The sequence below is a fragment of the Nannobrachium achirus genome (assembly GCF_963921795.1).
Source record: "Nannobrachium achirus genome assembly, chromosome: 22".
Lineage (NCBI taxonomy): Eukaryota > Metazoa > Chordata > Actinopteri > Myctophiformes > Myctophidae > Nannobrachium > Nannobrachium achirus.
In genome coordinates, this window is record NC_137829.1 from 37,922,976 (window position 1) to 37,946,283 (window position 23,308).

At 41.5% G+C, this 23,308-nt stretch overlaps 2 protein-coding genes across 2 annotated transcripts; both read left to right on the forward strand.

Annotated features, from left to right (window-relative positions):
* Positions 1–602: 602 nt before the first annotated feature.
* Positions 603–21,474, forward strand: cops8 (COP9 signalosome subunit 8). The gene is made up of 7 exons (XM_080753682.1): positions 603–708; positions 3,239–3,309; positions 3,718–3,766; positions 4,917–5,049; positions 16,739–16,846; positions 16,980–17,042; positions 20,407–21,474. Exons 1-7 carry the CDS (start codon positions 637–639, stop codon positions 20,484–20,486), a joined length of 576 nt encoding a protein of 191 aa, XP_080609808.1. The 5' UTR covers positions 603–636; the 3' UTR covers positions 20,487–21,474.
* Positions 10,129–11,178, forward strand: trim63b (tripartite motif containing 63b; the record flags this gene model as incomplete). The annotated part of the gene is made up of 1 exon (XM_080753681.1): positions 10,129–11,178. One exon carries the CDS (start codon positions 10,129–10,131, stop codon positions 11,176–11,178), a length of 1,050 nt encoding a protein of 349 aa, XP_080609807.1.
* Positions 21,475–23,308: the final 1,834 nt, after the last annotated feature.

A 23,308-nucleotide genomic window follows, 5' to 3' on the forward strand; every position in this document is an offset into this window, starting at 1 on the left:
GAGCTGACAGATTTGTTTGTGCCTGATGCCATGACGACACATTGAGGTTAAAAACATGTGAAAATGGCCGATGAGCTTGTAGATCTAGTTTTCCCAAAAATAAATAAAATCTGAAATAATTATGGGGGTCCCTGCTACAAAATATTTTGAGAAGGTGGGCCGTGGCTAAATAAAATGGCTTTGAACTTCAAAGGGGTTGTCCACTGAGGTAATTGCTTGTGTGTCAAATGCTCGTTAGTGATCTCTCTTATCAATGAAAGCATCAAACACAATGATGCCTGTCATAGAGGGGAGGGGAGGGGAGGGGAGGGGAGGGGGGAATGTGTTTGTATACACACAGACTTGCCTAGGTCCCCTTTAATGTTATTAAAACGTTTTTTGTTACACAGAAACATAATTTGCCTTGTATATCTTTGTTTAAATGCTTTGATTTATAGTTTTAATGTGCAAATAAATAGTTTTTAAATGGCTTCTGTTTATTCTAGACAATACTCTTATTCTGAAGAGATCGTGCACTGGAAGTCTCTGCGGCTGTCTTATTCTGAAGAGATCGTGCACTGGAAGTCTCTGCGGCTGTCTTATTGTTGCTAGCAGAACACAGCGAGTGTGTCCAATGGTTGACGCTGGTGCATCAACATGCCGGCTGCTGTGATTATGGAGGAGAATTATGATAAACTACTTGAACAGTGTGAAGCACAAGAACTGGAGGTCAGATACCTATTAATGTTATTATCAAACAAATAATAATGTCATGTGTTGCTATTAATTTTGGCAGGTGGTTATACGTATATATTGACAGCAGCTGCTAGCCAGTGCTAGCTTCAATGCTAAAGCTAATTTAATGCTGCATTAAGACATATTTCCCTATAAATACGAGCACTCACTTCGTAATAATAATGATTGTTTTTAACTGCTGTTGGCAATAATTGCTGATGCCAGCCTTGTAGTTATTAGTTAATGTAATGTCTCGTCACAGTTCACAATCACATAGGTGTCTGGTGTCACATAGGTTGTTTATGTCAACCTGGTTTAAGTATACATCAACATTATGGGTTGCAATCGATCTAATCGATTTAATCAATTATTAAACGATTGCATTACCAAAAGATATATAGACCCTATATATAATTGAATTGATAGTTGCTCAACACAAGTACATAACCTCCTTTAATTGCGACCGTCAGGGAGCAGTTTACTATGAAAACCTCCACCGGCCGTCCGTCCGTCCGTCACACGTCACACGTGACCATCAACAAACGTCACACCTTTGTTGATGTTTAAATCGAAGAGTCTTGGTCAAATACTTCTGTTGGTTTCTGCACTGATCATTTATACAATTCAGCTGTGTTTGCTCGTGTCATCATGATGAGGTCATAAATCAGCCATGCCCAAATATAGATTTTACGGGTTTACATGCTTACTCAGTTATTCGTTATGTGAAAGTCCTATGACGTCTATGATATCTGACATCATCATACATACATTCCCTTTTATGCCCATAAATGGAGATCCCCTCTGTAGAACCAGCCACTGACATCACTGTAATGTCAGGGGAACCAAATCCCTTTTATGCCCATATATGGAGATCCCTGTGATGCCAGGGGAACCAAATCCCTTTTATGCCCATATATGGAGATATGGAGATCCCCGTGTTGCCAGGGTAACCAAATCCATTTTATGCCCATATATGGAGATCCCTGTGATGCCAGGGGAACCAAATCCCTTTTACGCCCATATATGGAGATCCCTTATGTCATCAATATTAAGCCCATATCTGTGAATATCTTTGGGTACCAGATGTCTCCATATATGGTTAAATGGTCCGATATACATCACTGGCCAGAAGACCAAGAAATGGTGCAACCTCGCCCTTTGCTTTTCTCCCTTAGGCATCTTACTGGTAGGTAGTTTAATGAGGAATGCAGTATGGTGGTAGGTAGGTAGTTATGGCCTTTGATGTAAGATTTTCACTTTCTAGGATAACTATATTTGCTATTCCCAGATGATGCCCTTTTAGGGTACCCCTCATGCCCATATATGGAGATCCCCAGGCTTTACTAATTAACATAAGTTTTATGCCCATATATGGAGATCATTGTCCCAATGTCATCAGATATATGGGCATAAATGGACACAGGCAAACTAGATGGGCTGTATGGATATCCAGATGTGTGATGTAAGTGTTTTATTCCAAATGTGGCACCCCACAGACATATTTCCAGAAACAAAATCCCTTTCATGCCCATATATGGAGATTTCTGATGTCATCAATCCCAGGCCCTGTAAAAAACATGGTTGCTATGGTAAACAGTTGGTTGCTAGGGTAAACAGTTGGTTGCTAGGGTAAGAAAACATGGTTGCTATGGTAAACAATTGGTTGCTAGGGTAAACAGTTGGTTGCTAGGGTAAAAAAAACATGGTTGCTGTGGTAAAAAGTTGGTTGCTAGGGTAAACAGTTGGTTGCTAAGGTAAAAAACATGGTTGCTATGGTAAACAGTTGGTTAGTAGGGTAAACCTTCAATGATTTTGACATCGTGTTACTAATCTGTCGGTAGATAATGCCGGTCTTATATAAGGGTCATTTGTGTACGGTGTGATGTCATACTGATGTCAGCAGTGTGACAGGAGATAAGCGACCAACGGTCGCTTATCTCCCGATTAGGGAGTCTTACTGGTAACACTAAAATAAAACGATGAAGTTTCTATCATATACACCTGCTGTTGTTATTATGCACCATATAGGAGTAGTTCACCCCCAAAATGAATTTCTTTTCCTCTTGATTACTCATGCCATGGAGACATAAATTCAATAATAGTTTTTGTTTTTTGTCACATTCCTAACATAATAATTTGATTACAATAAATGTACCCCCACTGATTCCGGATGGGGACCCAAATGCATTCGGGTCCCCATCTGGAATCAATGGATGTACATTTACAATAATCACATCTTATTATAGATGCTATTATAGATTATTATTATAGATTATTATTGAGCTCAAGTCTCCATGGCATGAGTAATCAATAGAAAAAAAGTCATTTTGGGGGTGAACCACTCCTTTAATACTATGATTATAGTCCTCAGGCTCAGACACCAGAATCAAAACAAGAGCTCTTGGCTACTACTGTTAACATCACCCTATAACTGGCATAGCTTTTTAAGGGCAATATATTAAGTGTTATATTTTTCTGTTGAGTCAGAGAGCTTCAACCTAACCGGTGCTCTTATTTCTAACAGGCACCAGGAGGCATCGCAACACCTCAAGTCTACGCTCAGTTGCTTTCCCTGTATTTAGTTCACAATGACATGTAAGTTGACCCTTCGTTTTCAGGCTGTTCAGTTCTTGTAGCAGTGACAAAATAATTGTATGTGACACCTTCAGACTTGAGACAACTTTAATTGTGTATATCTGCCTTAACTAACTCGCAAGCTATGTATCATTCAGGTTTTTTTTGGTTATGGCCATTGAGTAATGTAAAATTGAAGGGTCAAAGTGATAGCCTAAGCTTGTAGACTTGTATTTGACATGAAATGTGTACATTAATGGATTTTTGCCACTGTATAGGATTTATGAAAGATGCTCTCACTGACACATTTATCACCTTTGCCTGGATTTAGATAACTGTAGTTAATGGTGTTGTAACACAGATAGTCTTATTTTGCTGTTTCTAAACAGACACGCGCTCATGTTGTTGTTGTTGTTACTGCTCCAACAGGAATAATGCCAGGTATCTCTGGAAGAGGATTCCTCAAGCAATAAAATCGGTAAGCAGAATTAGCTGCTCATGGATGCTCTGCTCAGTCTGCTGAAATATTGATCAAGGCCATCTCACTACCTCTTGAGTTCTGAATATGAATTATTGAAACCTGATTCAACAGAAAAAGGGCAAGGGGAATTGATCTATGAGCAAATGTTTCAGAATAAAACCAACATCTTTAACATATTTTTTTTATATTCTACAGATTTTGTTCAAACATGCAAATATGTACACACGATCAATATAGTCATTATGATCAAGACGGATCTGTCCGATCTTTCATATTCCGTCCTCATTGGCTAAAACTTTGAACAAAATGCCTCAAATTATGAACTGATTGCCGTGAATCTTCACATTGGCCTGTTATATTGCCCCAGGAGGCATTTCGACATATTGTTATCTGTGCAATAGATTCATACATTGCTGGCCCACCATAACCTACTTGGCCTGGCGTGAGGTTGTGCTTTCACGGTCCGGTCTGTACTCATACTGAAAGTCTAGATCAAGCAGGCTTTTGCCCTTCTGCTCCACGGGAGGTTTCTGTCCTCCCTGAGCCCACCTTTTAGGACTCCTGTGATATCGTTTGACAGGTGTACCGCCCCAGTCAATCACCTCACCTGCCGGGAGACCAGTGATCTGATGAGCAAATAGTTTTTGTTGTGGGGCTGTGATCCTTGCCTTCAACCTTGCCCAAATTTGGGGTCAAAGCCTGGCCATATTAAGTCCGAAATCCACATTTGAGGCATGCTGTATCTTTTTTCTGTTTGTTCTCAAGTCGTCTGATATCTAGATTTCAGGTGTCCTTACTTCACTGCTGCCAGTCTGACTGCTAACCCAGTTACCGTGGTTTGTACGCGAGCACGGGGACCTGGAGATTAAACTCTAGAGAGGAGCGATATATACACAGTATATATATATATATATATATATATATATATATATATATATATATTTTTTTTTTTAAGTTGTGTCCAAGTTCACTGTAAACATCATGTAGTCTGTAGGTACTGAAGAACCTTGTGATATTTGGGAAGAATTGTGTTAACGAGTGAATGAACAGGGGTGAATGTGTTGCAACTGTTGATGACAGACACAAACATTGAAGTTGTGTCGTTCAACTGACTTTTCTTGTGTTTGTGGGCTCTTGTCACATGCAGGCAAACCCAGAGTTAGCAGCCGTTTGGGCCGTTGGACAGCGCATTTGGCAGCGAGACTTCCCAGGCATCTACACGTCGATCGCAGCTTTCCAATGGTCTGAAAACATCCAGCCGGTCATGGAGGCTCTGCGAGGTACTGAATAAATCATTTTGTTTTAAGATTTTACTGTATTTCACATTATTAGGTTGGTGATTGGAAATCGTAATACCCGGTAGTTACCGTTCTGTACCAGAAGGGTCACATGTTCAATCCTCAACATCCAGTGTGTCCATCCAGTACTATGTGGTCTGTCAGAATAGCCCTCAAACAATGATAATTATATCATTTATATCAGTGGTTCTCAAACTTTTACATTTCAAGGTCTTCCCTTGTACACTGTCAGTTACAGAAGGGTCAATTTAGACCCCCATAGAGGAAACCACAGAGTCCCTGGAATCCACTTTGAGAACCACTGATTTATATGACTGACATCATACTGCTGACTGATGTCATAGATCTGGGGTTCTCAACCTGTGGGTTCTGGGGGGGTCCCAGATGACGTGACAATTTTAGGACCTTTAATACCTCAAAAAGAAAGAACCACTGATGCATCAAAAGTAATCAACAAACTATTCTATAAAAATTAGTCAAACTTTGACCAAATTGTCGAATAATAAGAGGCAAAGATTGCGAGGCGTTGTGAGCTTGTAGATCTGCGATTTTCACTATTTAGCCTATCTGTGGAACCGAGTCAAGCAAAAGGTAATGCCTCAACTCCTACAAGAGCTTGTCAGGGTGGGGGTGCCCTGTTCAAATATGATTATTTTAGGCAGTCGCAGCCTGAAAAGGTTGAGAACCACTGTCAAATATGACTAACATCACATGCTGGCTTTCAACTACTTTGTGCCTATTTCACCCAGTAATCGTTTAGCATTTTTAATTGTTATTCTCTTTGGCCTTATATCCATATATATATGAAATTTGCTTCACTTTTGGCTGTTGAGTGTTCCCTTAATAGATTTCTTTTGTCCCCACTATTTGGCACTGTATATTTGCATATAGCGTGCAATGTGTCCTCAGCAGCAACGGGGTAGAGCAGTTAGGCGTTAAATGTCTTCTACACATACAGTAGACCAGGGCCAGGATGTGAACCAGGGACTAGGGCTGTATTCAAACTTGTTATTTCTGTGCATACGGAAGTAAATGGTGTAAAACAACATGTGTGTATGTGTGGCTGATTTAAGGTACGGTCGCCCCACACATCTACCCATGTCGGTTGTGTTGTGGGCAGTGCTGGTTTTCTGGTGTGTAGTTCATTTCACCTAATAGGTGAAATGAACTTGGATTGGTTCTCTCTCTGAAAGTAAACTACAAGCAAAATGCCTGCCAAGTGGGGTGAACCACATGCTTCTTTCCTAATGGTTGATGGCATGGTTAAAGATCCTAAATGTTGAACTCCACGCTTCAAATCATTGTGTCAAAACAAAGAGGTTCCAGTCAGACCCAGACTTGACAGTCCTTAAATTTCTTGACATCACCACCAGATGGCGCAGAGGCAACACTGCTGCCATCATAGAGTAATTCTCAACATAAGACATTTTTGTCAATGAATTGTAATTTAAATTCAAGCAAGTTTTATCAGCACATTTAGATGTAGTCTAGTCTGCCTGTCAGTTAGCAGAGGGGGTTGTCTCAAATGTCCATTTCTATTGATGCCGTTGTTTAGTCCTTTAGTAACAGTTTTGTTATGTCATCATCATGTTGTTATCAAGTCAAATATTTATACATTCTCACGTTGACCAAAGCCAAGTGTTATACAAAGCAGGAGGTAGTGAAATCACAACTACAGAAACCATCGATATACAGTAGACATTATGCCATGACTTTCTATGAACCCATGATTTTTTCTAGAATTAATTAAAATCTGAATGAATTTGACTGTAAGACATGTGCATGTGTGCACACACTGACATACTGTATGAGTGTTGATGTTTGTGAGACACACGTGCTTGTGCGCACATACACATACACATGCATGCATACATGCACACTTAACTCACAAATAATTTGTTAATAATAAAACAAGCTAGCAGTTATTAAAGTTTTTCATAAAATAGAACTACTGGGGGGTGTAGTATTTTAGTATTGTATTACAATAATATTCCATGATGACATAATTGGTTCACCGACTTTTAAATGATTTCAATTAAGAAAACACGCTGGAATAATACATTTTATTACCTTATTTTTCCTTTGCACTGCTGTTGCTGGCTTTAGAGCCACGCTGAGCAGGGGGCTCCACTTGAACACATGACATCATTCATGTTGTGTCCCAGCTGGGACAAACAAACATATTGGGCAATTAAAGGCAGCCAGTCTGACTTTGTTTTGTCAGGCACTTAAGTACAGCAGCATGGTGTGTGTATCAACTTTATCTGCTCGTCACGTCTATATAGTGGGGATTCTCTTATTATTTTGGCCATTGTCAGACCTACACTTTGTTTACATTCTACATTCTAGACTAGGATGTAAACAAAGTGTCGGCCCTACAATGAAAAAGTTGACTATAACTCCTTTAAGACCATTGAATCAATTGGATATAGCCTATAGCAGGGGTCTTCAACAGGGGGTCCGGGACCCCTAGGGGGTCCTCAGAGTTACTACAGGGGGTCCTCCAAATCTTTGAGTGGAGGAGGAGTTTTGAAAAAGTAGGATGTTGGAATCTCCGTCTATATAACTATAACTATATGGTTGCATTGTCAAATATTTTCACAACTACCTAACAATTAAATTGGGACAAAGTAGAGGTTATTCTGCTACTCTGTCTTTAAGCCAAAAATGGCAGATCTACAAGCTCACAGCGCCTTGCAGCGGCTATTTCCGGCAAAGAGCTTTGGTGTTAGGGGGAAAAAGAGCAGACTAAGTACAGAGTAAAAGGTCAAGTTTATTAGGTAATGACAGTTCAAGTGGTTAAATATCAGAAAAGACAAATTGACAGGAATCAAAAATACAACGACGATTTTGCTGTCATTTGATGAAACTATATGGACTCTATGGTGGGGGGGGGGGGGGTCACTGCTTCATCTCTCTCTCAGCTAAGGGGTCCTTGGCCTGAAAACGTTGAAGACCCCTGGCCTATAGATTTATAGATTTATTTTACCCTATATATCGCCCCCCTTTGACCCCCCCCCCCATTATATCACCGCGTATCACATGTTTGTTTTGTAAGAGTTTAAGAATAGCTTGTCCCTCTTTGTCATGCTTCCTGTCTTCCTGACATCTCACCACTTAGAGTTTTTTGATCGATTGACTGAATATTTTACTGCAGGGGTCTTCAACAGGGGGTCCGGGACCCCTAGGGGTTCCTCAGAGTTACTACAGGGGGTGCTCCAAATCTTTGTGTGATAGAAACTTTTTTTTTTAAACTCTAGTGTCCATATTCAGAGAACTTTGGCCAAAAATAGCAGATCTACAAGCTCACGCCTCGCAGCGCGAGGCGTAGATCGGCTATTTTCGGCAAAGAGCTTTGGCGTAGAGGGGGAAAAGAGCAGACTAAGTACATAGTGAAAGGTCAAGCTTTTTAAGTATTGACGGTTCAAGTGGTTGAATATCTGAAAATACAAATTGACATGAATCAAAAATACACTGATGATTGTGCTGTCAAACGATGAAACTATATGGAATCTATGGACAGGTTGTGGGGGTCCCTGCTTCATCTCTCTCTTAACTAAGGGGTCCTTGGCCTGAAAACGTTGAAGACCCCTGTTTTACTGACATCTTAGAAAGTACGGTAGTACAACTGGATGAGAGGCAAAGAAAAGCCAAAGACTTTCCATTGTGGCCCGTTAAATATTCAACACTCAAACAAACTGGACAGACAACAGCGCAACAAACAATACAAAATATAAAAGGGTTCATGATAAGAGGGCCAGTGCTTGCTATGGAGTAAAGATTAGAAATGATATTATTGTCTGAAAGTTATCATTTTAACTGGCTGTGGTTGTGATTTTCAATCAATCTGAATTGTGGTAGTGGATTTTTTTATGTTTTAAATATCGACTGACAGTCAAATTGCTATAATACACATTGTTCTTTTTGTTCTTTATTAATATTTACTCTGTAGTAGCTGAGCACAAGTGCTCCTTTTCAGCAACACCCTGCACATATGCAAATTAATAATGATTTGAGAATGATAACTTATCTTGAATAATGGAACGAGAAAACAAATAAAGACCTTCCAGCTAGAGACGTGCCGATTGATCGGTGAGTGATCACCATCGGCCGATAATGCCTCTATCGGCTTTGCCGATCTACAAGCTAGATCAGCTATTTTCACAATATTTATCTGTGGGACTGAATGTAACCTCAGCTTCAAGTCCTACACGTTGAATTGGATACTAAAGCACCTCAGCCTGCAATCTCCTAATGTTTATACTTAATATGCAATGTCAATGTTTTGTAAGAAGAATCATTAAATATATAAATGCTGCTACAGTAACACAATAAATAGAAACAATTATGGATTTGATGCTGTGATCAGAAATATCGCAAACGGAGCATCTCTACTTCCAGCCCTTAGTGATGCATTTCCCAATTACGACAACATTCTATGATGCCAGGAACATTTTTCCATTCAGCTCACGATATCAGTTTGGACAAACAAGTCTCACATGGGATGCGCTGCGTCTGGTTTGGCTTGGAGTCTCCCTGTAGTGTGGCATGATGTAACGTTGTAAGACACAACAACTGCATCACAAGGGTGTGCTCAGGGACACCTTGTTTACCCCTCAAACTCTCCCAACTCTTTCAGTTAGATTTCTCCTGGGGACAGGCACATGGGGTCCCTCGTGTTTACCTTCCACCAGTAGACCTCTGTCAGATTTCAGTCACTGCAAGAGGGGGAACATGGCCCGCACTGTGACATGTGACACATGCAGCAGCCGGTGGGGTGGGGGCCAGTTTCTCCGAAAAGATCCCTGGCAAACAAGCGGGGAGGAATATGTGACCTGGTTGGTAGAAGGGATATCGGGTATCAGTGTCTGTAAAGGGCTGCTATAAAGGACAGGGGGGTCACTAGCTGCTAGTAGTCAGAACAGATATCACCACCTCACAGTTGTTAGTCAGACACTGAAGGACAAGGACATTTTTACCGGCCTTACCGACGTGGACACAGAAAGAACATCTTAGTTTCTTAGTTTAGAGGAGGTTCCTTATTGTTCTAGCTTTAAGATCATGGACGTCCAGAGGACAGGAGGGTCGGTGGTTCGTCCACCCAGCCCCATGGAGAGCCTGGAGAAGCAACTGAGCTGTCCCATCTGCCTGGAAATGTTCACCAAACCCGTGGTCATCCTGCCCTGCCAACACAACCTCTGCCGCGGCTGTGCCAGCGACCTCTACGACTCGCGCAACCCCTACCGCTTCTCCGGCGGCGTGTTCCGCTGCCCTACCTGCCGCTTCGAGGTGGTGCTGGACCGACACGGCGTCCACGGCCTCCAGCGCAACCTCCTGGTCGAGAACATCATCGACCTCTACAAGCAGCAGCAGGAGGGCAGCGGGGACAACAGCGGAGGAAGCAACGAACCCTCCCTGAAACCCAAGGAATCAAAGGAGCCCATGTGCGCGGAACACGAGGAGGAGCGAATCAATATCTACTGCGTGACCTGCCAGGTACCCACCTGCTCCATGTGTAAGGTGTTTGGCCAGCACAAGGACTGCGAGGTGTCGCCTCTAGCTAGTATTTACCAGACCCAGAAGGGAGAACTAAGTAATGCTATCGATGCCCTGGTGGCCAGCAACGGCCGCCTGCAGGCCCTGCTCAACCAGATGGAAGACGCCTGCCGGGCGGTGCAGGAGAACTCCCAGCGCGCCAAGCAAAAGCTCCAGGAACGCTTCGACCTGCTCTACGCCGTGCTGGAGGAGCGCAAGGCCCTGCTGCTGGAACAGGTCGGAAAGGAGCAGGACGACAAGGTGGCGGCCCTGCGGGCGCTGGCTCAGCGCTACGGCGAGCGTCTGCAGTCCAGCTCGGAGCTGACCGACACGGCGGTGAGGGCGCTGGAGCAGAGCGGCGCCGCGGAGTTCCTGCTGGCCTCCAAGGGCCTGATCTCACAGACCAAGGACGCTGCCAAGGGCTCGCTGGGCGAGGAGAGGCCAGAGCCGGGCTTCGAGAAGATGGACCACTTCGCCTTGTCCACGGAGCACGTGGAAAGGGTTCTCGCAAGAATGGACTTTGGACTCGTTGAGGATGATGAGTTTGAGGATGCAGAAGGTGAAGAGGAGGAGTGATGAACTTGAACATTGACTTTTTTTTAATGATAAATGACTTTAGTAGGTTCTTGAACCTCTACTATTATGGCAGGGACATGAGTTGCAATTTGTTATTCAAAGTAACAGTGAGGCTATAATGGGTTTTTGCCATTATATTGAGTGCAATAATTCACTTCAAATGTGTACTCACTCTTTCTTAACCTTTTTTTATACTTTTGTACTTTTATGCCAGATTTACTTTGGTTGTATTAATGTAGTTTTAATTTGCTGTAGATAGACTGTCTTGGAACATCTAAGACAATGCTCCCCCCAACACACACACACACACACACACACACACACACACACACACACACTGTTTAAGGGATTAGTGATTTATTTGTTGACTTCGCATTTGTACAAAGGATGTATTGTCGTTGAATTGAAAATGATTAATGCTTGAAGTTATCGTGTGCACTTGAATCATTGACTATAAAAATCAACAGCTCTGTCTTCAATGGAGTGTGAAATAAACAAGTTGTCTAAATATGATTCACGTTTTTGTCAGCAGTGTGAAGTAATCCATTTCAAGTAACCACCTCGAACCCAAACATGGTCAACCCCAGAGCTATGTTGAATTTTAAGTTTTTAACCTGACAATGTAATGAATTTTTGCAGACGCTTCAGTGTTTCTCTTACTTGGCTGCAGGCCTCACTTACTGTATGCTCTTTGCTTTGCTGGTGAAGAGCGGCGTCTATTTTTAAAAGGCGAGGGGCTGAGAAGTGATAGCGGACCCCCGGAATAGACCAGTCTGTGCAGGGCAGGTGGGGTCCTGTTTCTCCTTCACAAAATACCCCACCCCCGCCATGGACTGGCCTTCCTCAGCAGCAGAAGGTTGTTTGGGGCAGAGATTGGAGAGAGGGGCGCCACATGCCTCATCTCTGGATAGCACCCTATCGGTCAAGAGGCCTTGGTAAAAATATACACTGGCAAGGGATAGAGTTTAAAAAAAAAACCTTGAGGTGACCTGCTTGGCTGAGTTTTGGTATAATGACTTCATGAAAGTCCCTGTTCCTTTTTAGTGTACAGGGAGTGCAGCTATAAGACCTGTGAAATCAGCAATAGGTCATCTCTAGTGCTTCTCCTGTGTTTGCTTTTATGTGGAGCAGTGTTGATTTTGTCGACTAAAACTATGACGAAAAATGTTTGTCGACTGCGTTTTTTTCACTGACCAAAACTAAATGAAAAACTAAATAAAAATTAAGCTGTGATGACTAAAACTAAGACTAAATATATTGACAATTTCGTCAACAAAATAAAAACTAGACTAAAACGTTAGGGAGGGACTAGTGGAAAAGAGTCATTTTATGTTTGGTTGCTCTCAGGTGTTGCGTGCTGAAAATAGCAGATCTACAAGCTCAAAACGCGTCGCAGTGCGACGCTTTGTGAGCTGGTAGATCGGCCATTTTCAGCACACAACCAAGTGTAAAATCAGTCATTACGATGCCATCAAGGCCTGCCAAAATACATTTTAGTCGACTAAATCAACTGTAGATTTAGTCACCTAAAATCTTATGATATTTAGTCGAGTAAAATTAGACTAAAACTAATACTTTTCAGGTGACTAAATTATGACTAAAACTAAATGACATTTTATTCAAAAGACTGACTAAAACTAAATCAAAATTTGCTGTCAAAAACAACACTGATGTGGAGGCCATGTTCCTGATTGTGTAAAATAAGTAATAGTTAGTATTCATTCGGTAGAGGAGCTCCACCTCAGCAAAACAACAAAACTATTAAACCAGTTTTACTGCATCTGTTAAAAGCAGAGATGCAGTAATGCTGTTTATATGATTTATATTTTTTTAATCCAAAGACCACGTCTGCAACTCTACCAAATCACAGAGGAAATGAGGTCTCCGCATAGTCTGCCAAGTGAACATATTTCATCCCCTCCCGTTTCCACCAATTTCAGCATTAAGACAGAAGCAAAAACAAGGACAGGGTTAACAGGAAGTGCCTTTTGGACAGCAGAACTGAGGGGAAAATCCTCCTAACAAATCCTCTCGCATTTTTCCCCGCACACAGCTGTCCTTTCTCATCCCTGTTGTTATTGTTACTGCTGCTAATGCTTGGAGAGGGTGGGGGGGTGCTGTTGGTACACACACACACAAACCGTTGCTAGGCTGTAAAGTGGGACCGGCCATAACCCTCAGGTATTTACATGATAGCTGTCCGAGCAGCAACAAACAAGTCCCAGCGCCACAGAGCTGTTTGTCGGGAGACTATCAGCTCGCTGTTATTATCACATAGTTGTTCTGCTCACAGCGATGGCGGATCGCCGCTGTGCTGCGTTCAGGGGGTTAGAAAGTTACGTGGTCTCTAATGGCCTGTGTCCACGCTCTGTTTCATGTTGCAATCACTTGTGTATTAATATTTTTACAACAGAATACCAGCACTACAGAACTGTCCTTAAAGGAGTAGTTCACCCCCAAAATGACTTTTTTTCTATTGATTACTCATGCCTTGAAGACTTGAGTTCAATAATACCTATTTGTATTTGTCGCATTCCTTAGACAAAAATGTGATTATAGTACATTTACCCTCATTGATTCCGGATGGAGACCCAATCCGGAATCAATGAAGTTGATGATAATATTATTACAATAAAGTTATGGTAATTGAATTAGGAATGCGACAAAACCCCAAAGATAATATTGAACTCTCTATATGTCTCTATGGCATGAGTAATCAATAGAAAAAAAGTCATTTTGGGGTGGCAGTGTAAGTTAGGCACATTCAACACTTAGTCCTTTCCAAATATGTGGTACTTAAAAGCCACCATATTGTCCAACTACAGGCAAGTACAAAATACATTAAGCACATCTGAGTCCTTTACAATCTCGAGGTAGTAAATCACAATCATAGTATACAACCTACACATAGAATACAAAATATATCAATGCACATCTGACTGAGTCCTTTCTAAATAATGGGTTACTGATATCAGTATTACTTTTTATTTGGCAACAATGTGTCGCATCACAACACATTGTAAGCTTGTGGATAGGCTATTTTCACATTTGAAAACTTGTGAAATGGGACATTCTGTATAATGAGTACTTTCTACATTTGTTTAAGTACATTTTTATACCAATACTTTTGTTCTTTTACTCAAGTAACTTTTTTATTCCGGACTTATACTTTTTCCACCACTGCTCGTTGGTGTGCCTTGGACAGTCCACAGTCTTACCCCAGACCACCTCTCGGGTGGTAGTGCATGGGGTGGGTGAGGGCATCGCGTTCATCAGAACCAGGTGCGCATGGAAGAGAACTGGCAACAGTAGAAAGGAATTCAATGAAAAGAATCTATCACACTTTTATCCCATTTTTCCTTTTTTTTTTTTTTTTGTAGTTCATTTTGTATGTGAAATCGCGTTCATCTTGTTTTAGACTGTGTATGATAGCCCACCAAAAATATGAAATTATAGCCAAGTTGGAGCTTCATACAAGGAATGTGCATTGGCAAGTGGCACAGTGACCGCTCCACATTTAATGACTAATGGAGTACAACTTAGCTTAGTACGTTTTATTATCAGTGTATCATTTAGAATGTGGCTAGCTGTTAGCTAGCTGACTGGCTGTCACGATTACGAAGATTATGTTCACATAACATGTATTCTGTCTCATATGTGTCACATGCTTTATTTTTGTGCTTTCAAACAACTGTAGTACATCAGTTAGAATGTGGTTAGTTGTTAGACTAGGGCTGTCACGATTATGAAATGATGTTAATAACACATGTTCACATAACATGTATTTCTGTCTCATACTGTATGTGCCACATGCTTTACAGTATATGTGTGCTTTCATAAACAACTGTGAGTGTGAAGGGTGTTACAGACATACATTCCCATCTTAACAAAGATATACTGTAGGAATGCATTGTTAACCTCTACACAGACATGCCATACTTGCTATCAACATATCCCTGCTGTGTCTCATTATAGAGGGCATATTGTCTTGTGGGGTCAAGTTTACTCTGCCACTGCAGAAAAAAAAACATACAATAGGCCACACTAGCCTCACATACTGTAGCAACCAAGTGTATAATGCTATGTCGCTTTCATCATGTCCTTCATGCTTTAATTTGACTTAATAGGAGGTTCACAATAAAATGCATTTTTTCACTTTCAGCCCAGTGGTACAGAAATGCATTTAGAACTTCACTGTGATGTATTCATCCAAAGACGTGTCATCTCCCATCTAGAGCTATGACAAACCGACAAATCAATTTAACCACTTTGAACCTGGCGACTGGCGTCCTTATTTTGGGCATATTATTATAGGGGATTTCTTTATTTTATTTTGTACAGTAATGTTCACCGATTTTCAGAAATTGATAAATCAGAGGATCTATGAGCTTTAAAATGTGCCATGATGTGACACGTTGTTCAAAATTGTCTCCCGACTAGCAATGTGATTCTACAGGAATCGCATTAGTGCAATGTTACATTGCAGAACATTCAGACACATCATACAGTCATACTTAATACTATGTTAAAACCTTTGCACTCTATTTTTACCCACCGTGTATTGCTGCGCTCACCATAAAACTCTTGTAACTCATCGTTCCCACAGGACACAAACAGCACATGGCGCACATGGCGTCTCCACTACCCAGCCAATATTATGTTGTCTGTCAAACACCATTTTAAAACTGTCCTTTTATAAATTGCAGTCAGCAGGTTCTCATTGCTCCCATGGAAAGTATACATTCATGAAAGGCCATAAAAGATCTTAAAGCCTGGGGACATTGTGGTCCTCTAAAACGGTGGTTCTCAACCTGTGGGTCTGGACCCCCAGGGGGGTCCCCAAATTATTTTGGGGGGTCCCCAGATGATTATCTTAATGTGCAACATTGTTTTCCCCCTCAACAGTAAACAAACCAACATAAAGTTGAAGTGTATAGAGGGTACACTTCAACTTTCACTTCATTTTAGATACCTCTAAAATGGCAAATTAGATGTTGGCCAAATTGTCAAATATTAGAGGCAGAAATTGTGAAAGTAGCCGATCTACATGCTCACACCGCCTCGCGTTGCGAGCATGTAGATCAGCTATTTTCACAATAGAACTGTTATATAAAATGATAGGCCTCAACTCTTAGTGCTCGTAACCCTAACCAAGTTAAAATATGATTATTTTGGGAGTCGCGGCCTGAAAAGGTTGAGAACCACTGCTCTAGAATCTAGAACTCTGAGGACATTAGCTGTATTAATCTTTTTTTGGAGCGGTGATAGCCGCTTCCTACTCTTGACTGAGTGTGTCCTCATGTCCTTACTTAGGCTGAATCTGATTTATTTCTCAAATCCGATCTTTTGGTCCGACTGTTCACACTGCATTTGCAAGTGAGATCTGATCTGTGTGTTTAGACTGATTTTAACAACATCAACCCAAAGCCGCCCTGCGTCGACATATTCTTTTAATTGATTTGTTTTAATTGATTTGTAATGACTTCTGAAACCCACAGGTTTTGTACAGGGTACAAGGGTTTGTAACTTTGGCTTAACTATGACCACTCTCGTATCACAGAAAGTACACGTCAGCGTGCGTACGCTCTGGTGGCCCAGGCTTACACCTCCATAGCAGCAGATGACTTTGCAGCCTTCGTAGGTTACTCCGTGGAGGAAGCTGTCAAAGGTAACCCTTTGAACTTTTATCAATCATGCATAGTCATGCACAGAGAATGTACTAATTTTACCATTTGGTTACATTTGTACACTCTCAGAGTTGAAGTAATGCAGGGAATGTACTCTTCTCTCTCTCTCTCTAGGTGTGGTGAGTCAGGGTTGGCAGGCAGATCCAGCCACTAGGATGGTAATGCCCCAGAAACCAGGTAGGTGGCACTGTCACTCTTTCCCAGCTCTTTCCCACCTCATCTTCTGCCTCCCTTTCCCACCCTCCTGTGATAACATGCTACTGTTTCTAGATAGTCATGACTTGCTCAGTTGGATTTACGAACCATGGGATTCTATTTCTTCTTTTAACCTCACTGACTCTCCATCCACTCTGGAGTCTCTTGATCTCACTCATCTGTACACACACTCTTAACCTTCATTCCTTCATCCAGTCATTATTGTCAATTGTCTTTTAATGCTTAACTCATTCAGAGCCCCAGACATTAACGGATTATAATGTCCAAAGTGCCTCCTTCAGGTCCCATTCACTTGCGTTGTCTTATTTTGAAGGCCAGAAGTCCACCACGCAATCACTTCCGGTCTGACGTCATCGGATCGTGCGCCGGAACCGATCGTTCTCCACGTGGAGTTGTGTAATGGCCGACCGGAGCTTTTATCATTGTGTAACATAAGCGAGCATCTGCCTCCATCCTAGCTTCTAAAGTGTAGTTTTGAGATAATGGACATTAAAGATGAGATCCCCCGTCCACCTCAATGTTATGGATGGGACTATTTTGTGCTCGTGGAGCCGTGATGATGTGAAATCAGCGACGGATTTCGTCTCCGGACCGACGGCCATTCTTCTCGGTAATGTACTCGCCGTTACAGTAATCTATTACTTTTCCCGAGATATCCCGTGAATGGCACTACATATACTCGAGTACATTTCGCGAGACATCTCGCGAATGGCACTAGATGAGTTAATAAATCTAATTTATTTGCTGACTTTCCATCCATTCTTTTTTTTTTTGTTATTTTTTTTTTTCGAGGTTTTCTGACAAACAAGACTCGGACCTGGACATAAGACACAAGACACGAATACAATACAAAAAATCATACAAATAATATAAACTATAAAACAGACAGGAAGGAAAACAAAAAATAGAATTATCAAGTGGTATAAAGCTTCAGCAAATCTCCTCAGCCTGTATCCCACCTCCCTGATGAGGGGGAGAACCCTGGGGCACCCCCTTCCCACCATGACGGGACAGTGGGACGCAGGCCAGAGATCCGCAAGGCCCTCTATGTGTGTGCGCGGATGAAGGCGTAGATTACCTCACAACAAGACAGCTCATGTATGCAAAAGGTCACAAGCAAACACAACTCAGTTACTCCCTTCCAAGTAGTCCAGAAAGGGGGACCATACCTCCAGAAATACCTCTGCTTTGTCCAGCATTTCATATTTAAGCCTCTCCAGGGGTAGCAGTGACATTATTTGGGCCATCCACATATGTTCATTTGGTCTACTGTCAGTCTTCCATAGCGTCAAGATGCATTTTTTGGCCAAAAACCTAAACAAATCAAACAGTTTTCGATGTGAAGAGCTCATAGTTACATTTAAATCAACTCCTAAGAGATATAATAGAGGAGATTTTCTCAGTTTTAACTTGAAGATCTTTTCAATTGCAGCGTGAATTGTTTGCCAAAAGGGTTTAATCCTTGAACAGAACCAGAACATGTGAATAGGTACCCAAAGTTAATTTGCATTTATTACATAAAGGAAAATGCTCCTGGGACATTTTATTTAAGCAAACTGGTGTTAAAAATGTTCTAAAAATAAACTTGTAGTTGTGTTCCATCACTCTAGGGGAATTTCCATCTATTCTGTCTGGGAGCAGTCCTCCTTGTCAGTTTGAAGTCATTGTCTTCTCTTCACCACGCACGCACGCACGCACGCACGCACGCACGCACGCACACACACACACACACACACACACACACACACACACACACACACACTGTGTGTGTGTGTGTAACACACGTGTGCGGTCCAAGCGTCGGTCCAAGCGTGGGGGGGCAGACTCTAAACTCCATCAGTCTTTTCACACATCTTTGCTTTTCTCTTCTTTGGTCCAGCTTCACTGGCAGGATAGGGTCCCCATCCATCACCATCTAATCCTCAGTGTTAATTTCCATTTGTACACTCTGCAGAGTTAAATTAACACTGGGGATTTTGGAGTGCAGACATGCATGCATGCTAATGACACTTTGAATGCCATAATTCTGCCAGAACTAATGTAGATTAGCTGCCAAGGCTTTTTCCTATTGTATTTACTGGATTATTGGCGGCTCCGTGCACGTGGCGCGTGCCCATTGTGTGAGCGAGGGTTCTGATTCACGGCCGCTGAAAGTGTTTTCTTTCACGCAGAGAACATTTTTTATACAACCTTGATGATCCGTGTGTAAGTTATGGTCCATTGAAATCAGGCCATTTTGACCAAACGTGCGACATGGGAAAAGAAGGCGAGATATATGCATTTATCTGAAGCCAAACAACAAACAAATTGTAGAAGTGATATTTTCACAATATTCATCTGTGGAACAGAGTCAAACAACTAAATGTAATGCCTCAACTTCCAAGACGAGTGCTTGTCAGAGTGGGGCGTCCCCAGTTAGTTCAATTATGATTATCTTTGGGGGTCACGGGCTGAAAAGGTTCAGCACCATTGCTCAAAGACAGTGGTTCTCAAAGTGGATTCCAGGGACTCCAGTGGGTTCCTTTAGGAGGGTCTAAATTGACCCATACAAATCTGTAACTCTGACGGTGTACAAATGGAACCATTAACACGTTGCAAGCCGCGGCAGAACCCTCTGAACAGAGGTAGCGCCGAAGAAATAAGCCATTTATTTACAAACATGTTTTAAAAAAACAAAGCCCACATGATAACAACACGTACTGGAGTGCTCGACACAGCGTACATATTCATCCTGCAGAGGTCGGCGATCTTACTTTGGCGAGGCGGAGGGGAGATCAATTCCATTCGTTTACGTGCGGCGAAGCAGGGAAAGGAGCGATAGAGAAGCGGCGCCCGAACGTGATTGAAACCGCGATCCACGAACAGAGACAAAGACCAGCCATCTTGTTTGAGCTTCTTGCTGAGTTTCAACACTGGGGAGAGGATGAGGCTCCTCCTGGCCAGCCATCCATCCAGAATGTGAGTCAACGGCGTGGCCTGCTGGATATTAGGAGTATCACACCCAGCACCAGAAAATGACTGTCAGAGCATATTAACCCTTTCAGATCGCTCCAAAAAGACACAGAGAAGAATTTCCGATGTTTTTTTTTTTTTTATTATAATTTATATCAAAAGTCCGGGAATAGACGGCGTGGCTGATGGGACCCAGTAGGAAGTCCGAGGGAGTACGGCCAGGCTTAGAAGGTGTTAAGGGGAAACCTTGAAATTTGAAAGTTTGAGAACCACTGCTCTAAGAGACAAGGACGAATAAACTGACATCCCTCTCTCAAGTTTTTCCTGTAGCATCTTCCCGTTTTCTTCATCTCCATACTCTCTCTTTCAACAGATCCACCCCCGGTCTCGCTGGTTCCAAATGAGCAGCAGTTGGCCAGACTCACTGACTACGTGGCTTTCCTGGAGAACTGATAACCCCTCCTCCTCCGACCAAGACCACCTCCTCCATCCTCCTCTGCTGGGAGGAGACCCTCCTTGCTGTCACCAGGATCCCCCTCTTGGATAAGATACCGTACACATGCAGAAGACGCTCATACAGTACATGCACACGTATTTTTTTTTTATATATACTTAATTGAGTCAAGAACTTGTAACATTCTCTTTAAATGCCTTTTCATTTCATTTCATTTTAAATGTTAATTCCCTATGTTACGGACATTTCGACCCATTTTCATTTTTTTTGTGTGCATACCTTCACCTACATAAAACACAAAACAAAAACACAGAGGGAAAAAGACAAAACAACATAACCTATGTACACACACATAATCCACAAAACAAAAACAAAACAAAACAAAAAATATGCAGAGACCAAAAAATAAAATAAAAAAAATAAGATAAAGAGGCTTTTTTGTTTGATGATTGTGTCTGAAATACTTTTGGTTTGAACAAAAATACAATACATGTGTATTTTAAGGCATGATTCGACTTGACTCGCCTATTTAAATCTACAGAATGATAGAGCTTCTTCTTTTTGACCGTACCTTCTTCTTCCCTTTCAGATTATTATTTTGACTTCACGATGATGTTTCTTTTGTGATTCTTGTTTAGTTTGTTTCCTAGCTGATTCTATGTCCAGCACTTGGACCCAAGCTCAAACTAGACAAAGATATCATAGGAGATTGAATTCTCAACTCTTGTCTAGGTGGTGGTCAGTACAACATGGTCGCCATATAGAATAAACAGAAACGAAAAAAGACAATAATAATCTCCTCAGGTGACAGAAGTCTTTGCACGCATTGCCATTGATTAATATGATACATCAGAGTCCAATACATGCAGTTCCGCTGCATGAGACTTGGTTAGGCTTGTGGGCCTAAAACTCATCTCATAACTTCTCCCATCTTTAGATGTTAGCGTTTGATGTTTTGTTTTGACTGATGAATAAATATTTTGATGTTTGTAATTCAGAATTCGTCTCTTCTTCAGAAGTACTTTATTTTCATCTGATCAACTGCAGATCGCTTCAAGATGTTTTGAGGAGGGTTTGAATTTATTCAGAATCCTACGTACTGTGACATGAACACAAGCCCAGTTTGTATTTTTAGCATGTTGGACCCACAAAGAAACACATGAGGGAAGGCAAGAAATGTGATATGACCATAATTATTATTATTATTTTTTGGATGAAACGTCCAGATATTTTACACACACACACACACACACACACACACACACACACACACACACACACACACACACACACACACACACACACACACACACAGTTAATACAAATGGATAATTCTTTCCATTATTTCTCAGCAGAAAACGTAAGAACAAGTCAGTATAGGATTGGTTCTGGTCTATTTATAGCAAAGATTCATCTTGTCAAAGGGACTTCAATTTGGACTTTATTATACTAGTAAGACACCTCAGAGTGACATGCGACCTCAGGGTGACATGCGACATCGCCCTAAAGGGCGAGGTCGCGCCAATCCTTGGCCATCTGGCCAGTGATTTATATGGGACCAGTTACTCATAATTATGTATATTATAATATGTATGCCCATACATGGAGATCCCTATCTGAACCAGCCACACAGATATGGGCCATGCCTTTGCCATCTGGCCAGTGATATATTTCAATGACATCAGGGATACCCATATGGACTGTCACTGTGATATCACCTGTGATGTCACAGTGACAGTATGAATATCCAGGGTTTGATTTTTGATGAGGTGATTTCACGTGACACCACTTCCAGTACGGAAAGACACGTGACATCACTTCCTGTACTGAAAGACGGACGGACGGACGGACGGACAGACAGACAGACAAGCTACGACATTTCTCATCGTATACTTAACCACACACAATGGCCCAGTTCCACATACAATGCCTCAAATAAGTTACTTGAATTCCATTTGCTTCTCATCACCATAATAAGTTATTTTCAATCTGTCCTAGTGGATGTTAGGGCGGGGGATTTAAATATTTACGTACCATGTCATGAAGTTAAGTTTCTACAGTACTACGAATATAATTTAGGGCTGTTGTGGATGAAAAATGTATTTATATGGGTGACCTGAGCCAAAATTCAGATTAGACCAGAGGTTCTAATCTGAATTTTGAGTCAGTTTAGGTTACATGTTAAAATACAACATACTGTAAAGTGTAAACTGTATATTGTTGTTGGGCAGAAACCGTTTGTGCACAAAAGCATTTACTTATCAGAAAATGAGGAAACAAGAAGTCTTTTTGATCAAATGTTATCATTTGACACAAGCTCTTGTTGCTAATTGCTTTTCATTGGTTGAATATCTAACCATGCACTGTGATGTGATGCTTTCTGAGCTATTTTCACTACAGTACTTCACTGTCATGAGAAAATATACAAATTGGCATTCTTTTTTAGTTATTGTTTCTTTATTCAAAGTGTTGTTATATGAAGTTATTCAAGGTTTCTCTAAGTAACACTTTGTGACACTCAGGTTTCTGCCTGACAGTGAAGATATGCTTATATGTAACGGTAACTTAGTAGACAAGGTGTGAAAATGTAAAATCAGTTTGTTAAGGCCTACTATCTGGCTACCATCTGCACGTCAGTGCAATATAGCCTGCCAACTCTTCTCCTGTTCAAAAGGATTAGAGAAACAACTCGGTAGGATTTATTTGATCCACAGTTCTAACTTCAAGCTGCTATAAAGCAGGAAGCAGCAGACATTGCGTTTGTTTTGATCACGCAAACGACAAGGCCACCCGCCACGTTTGAGACGCTGGCAAAGGAAGA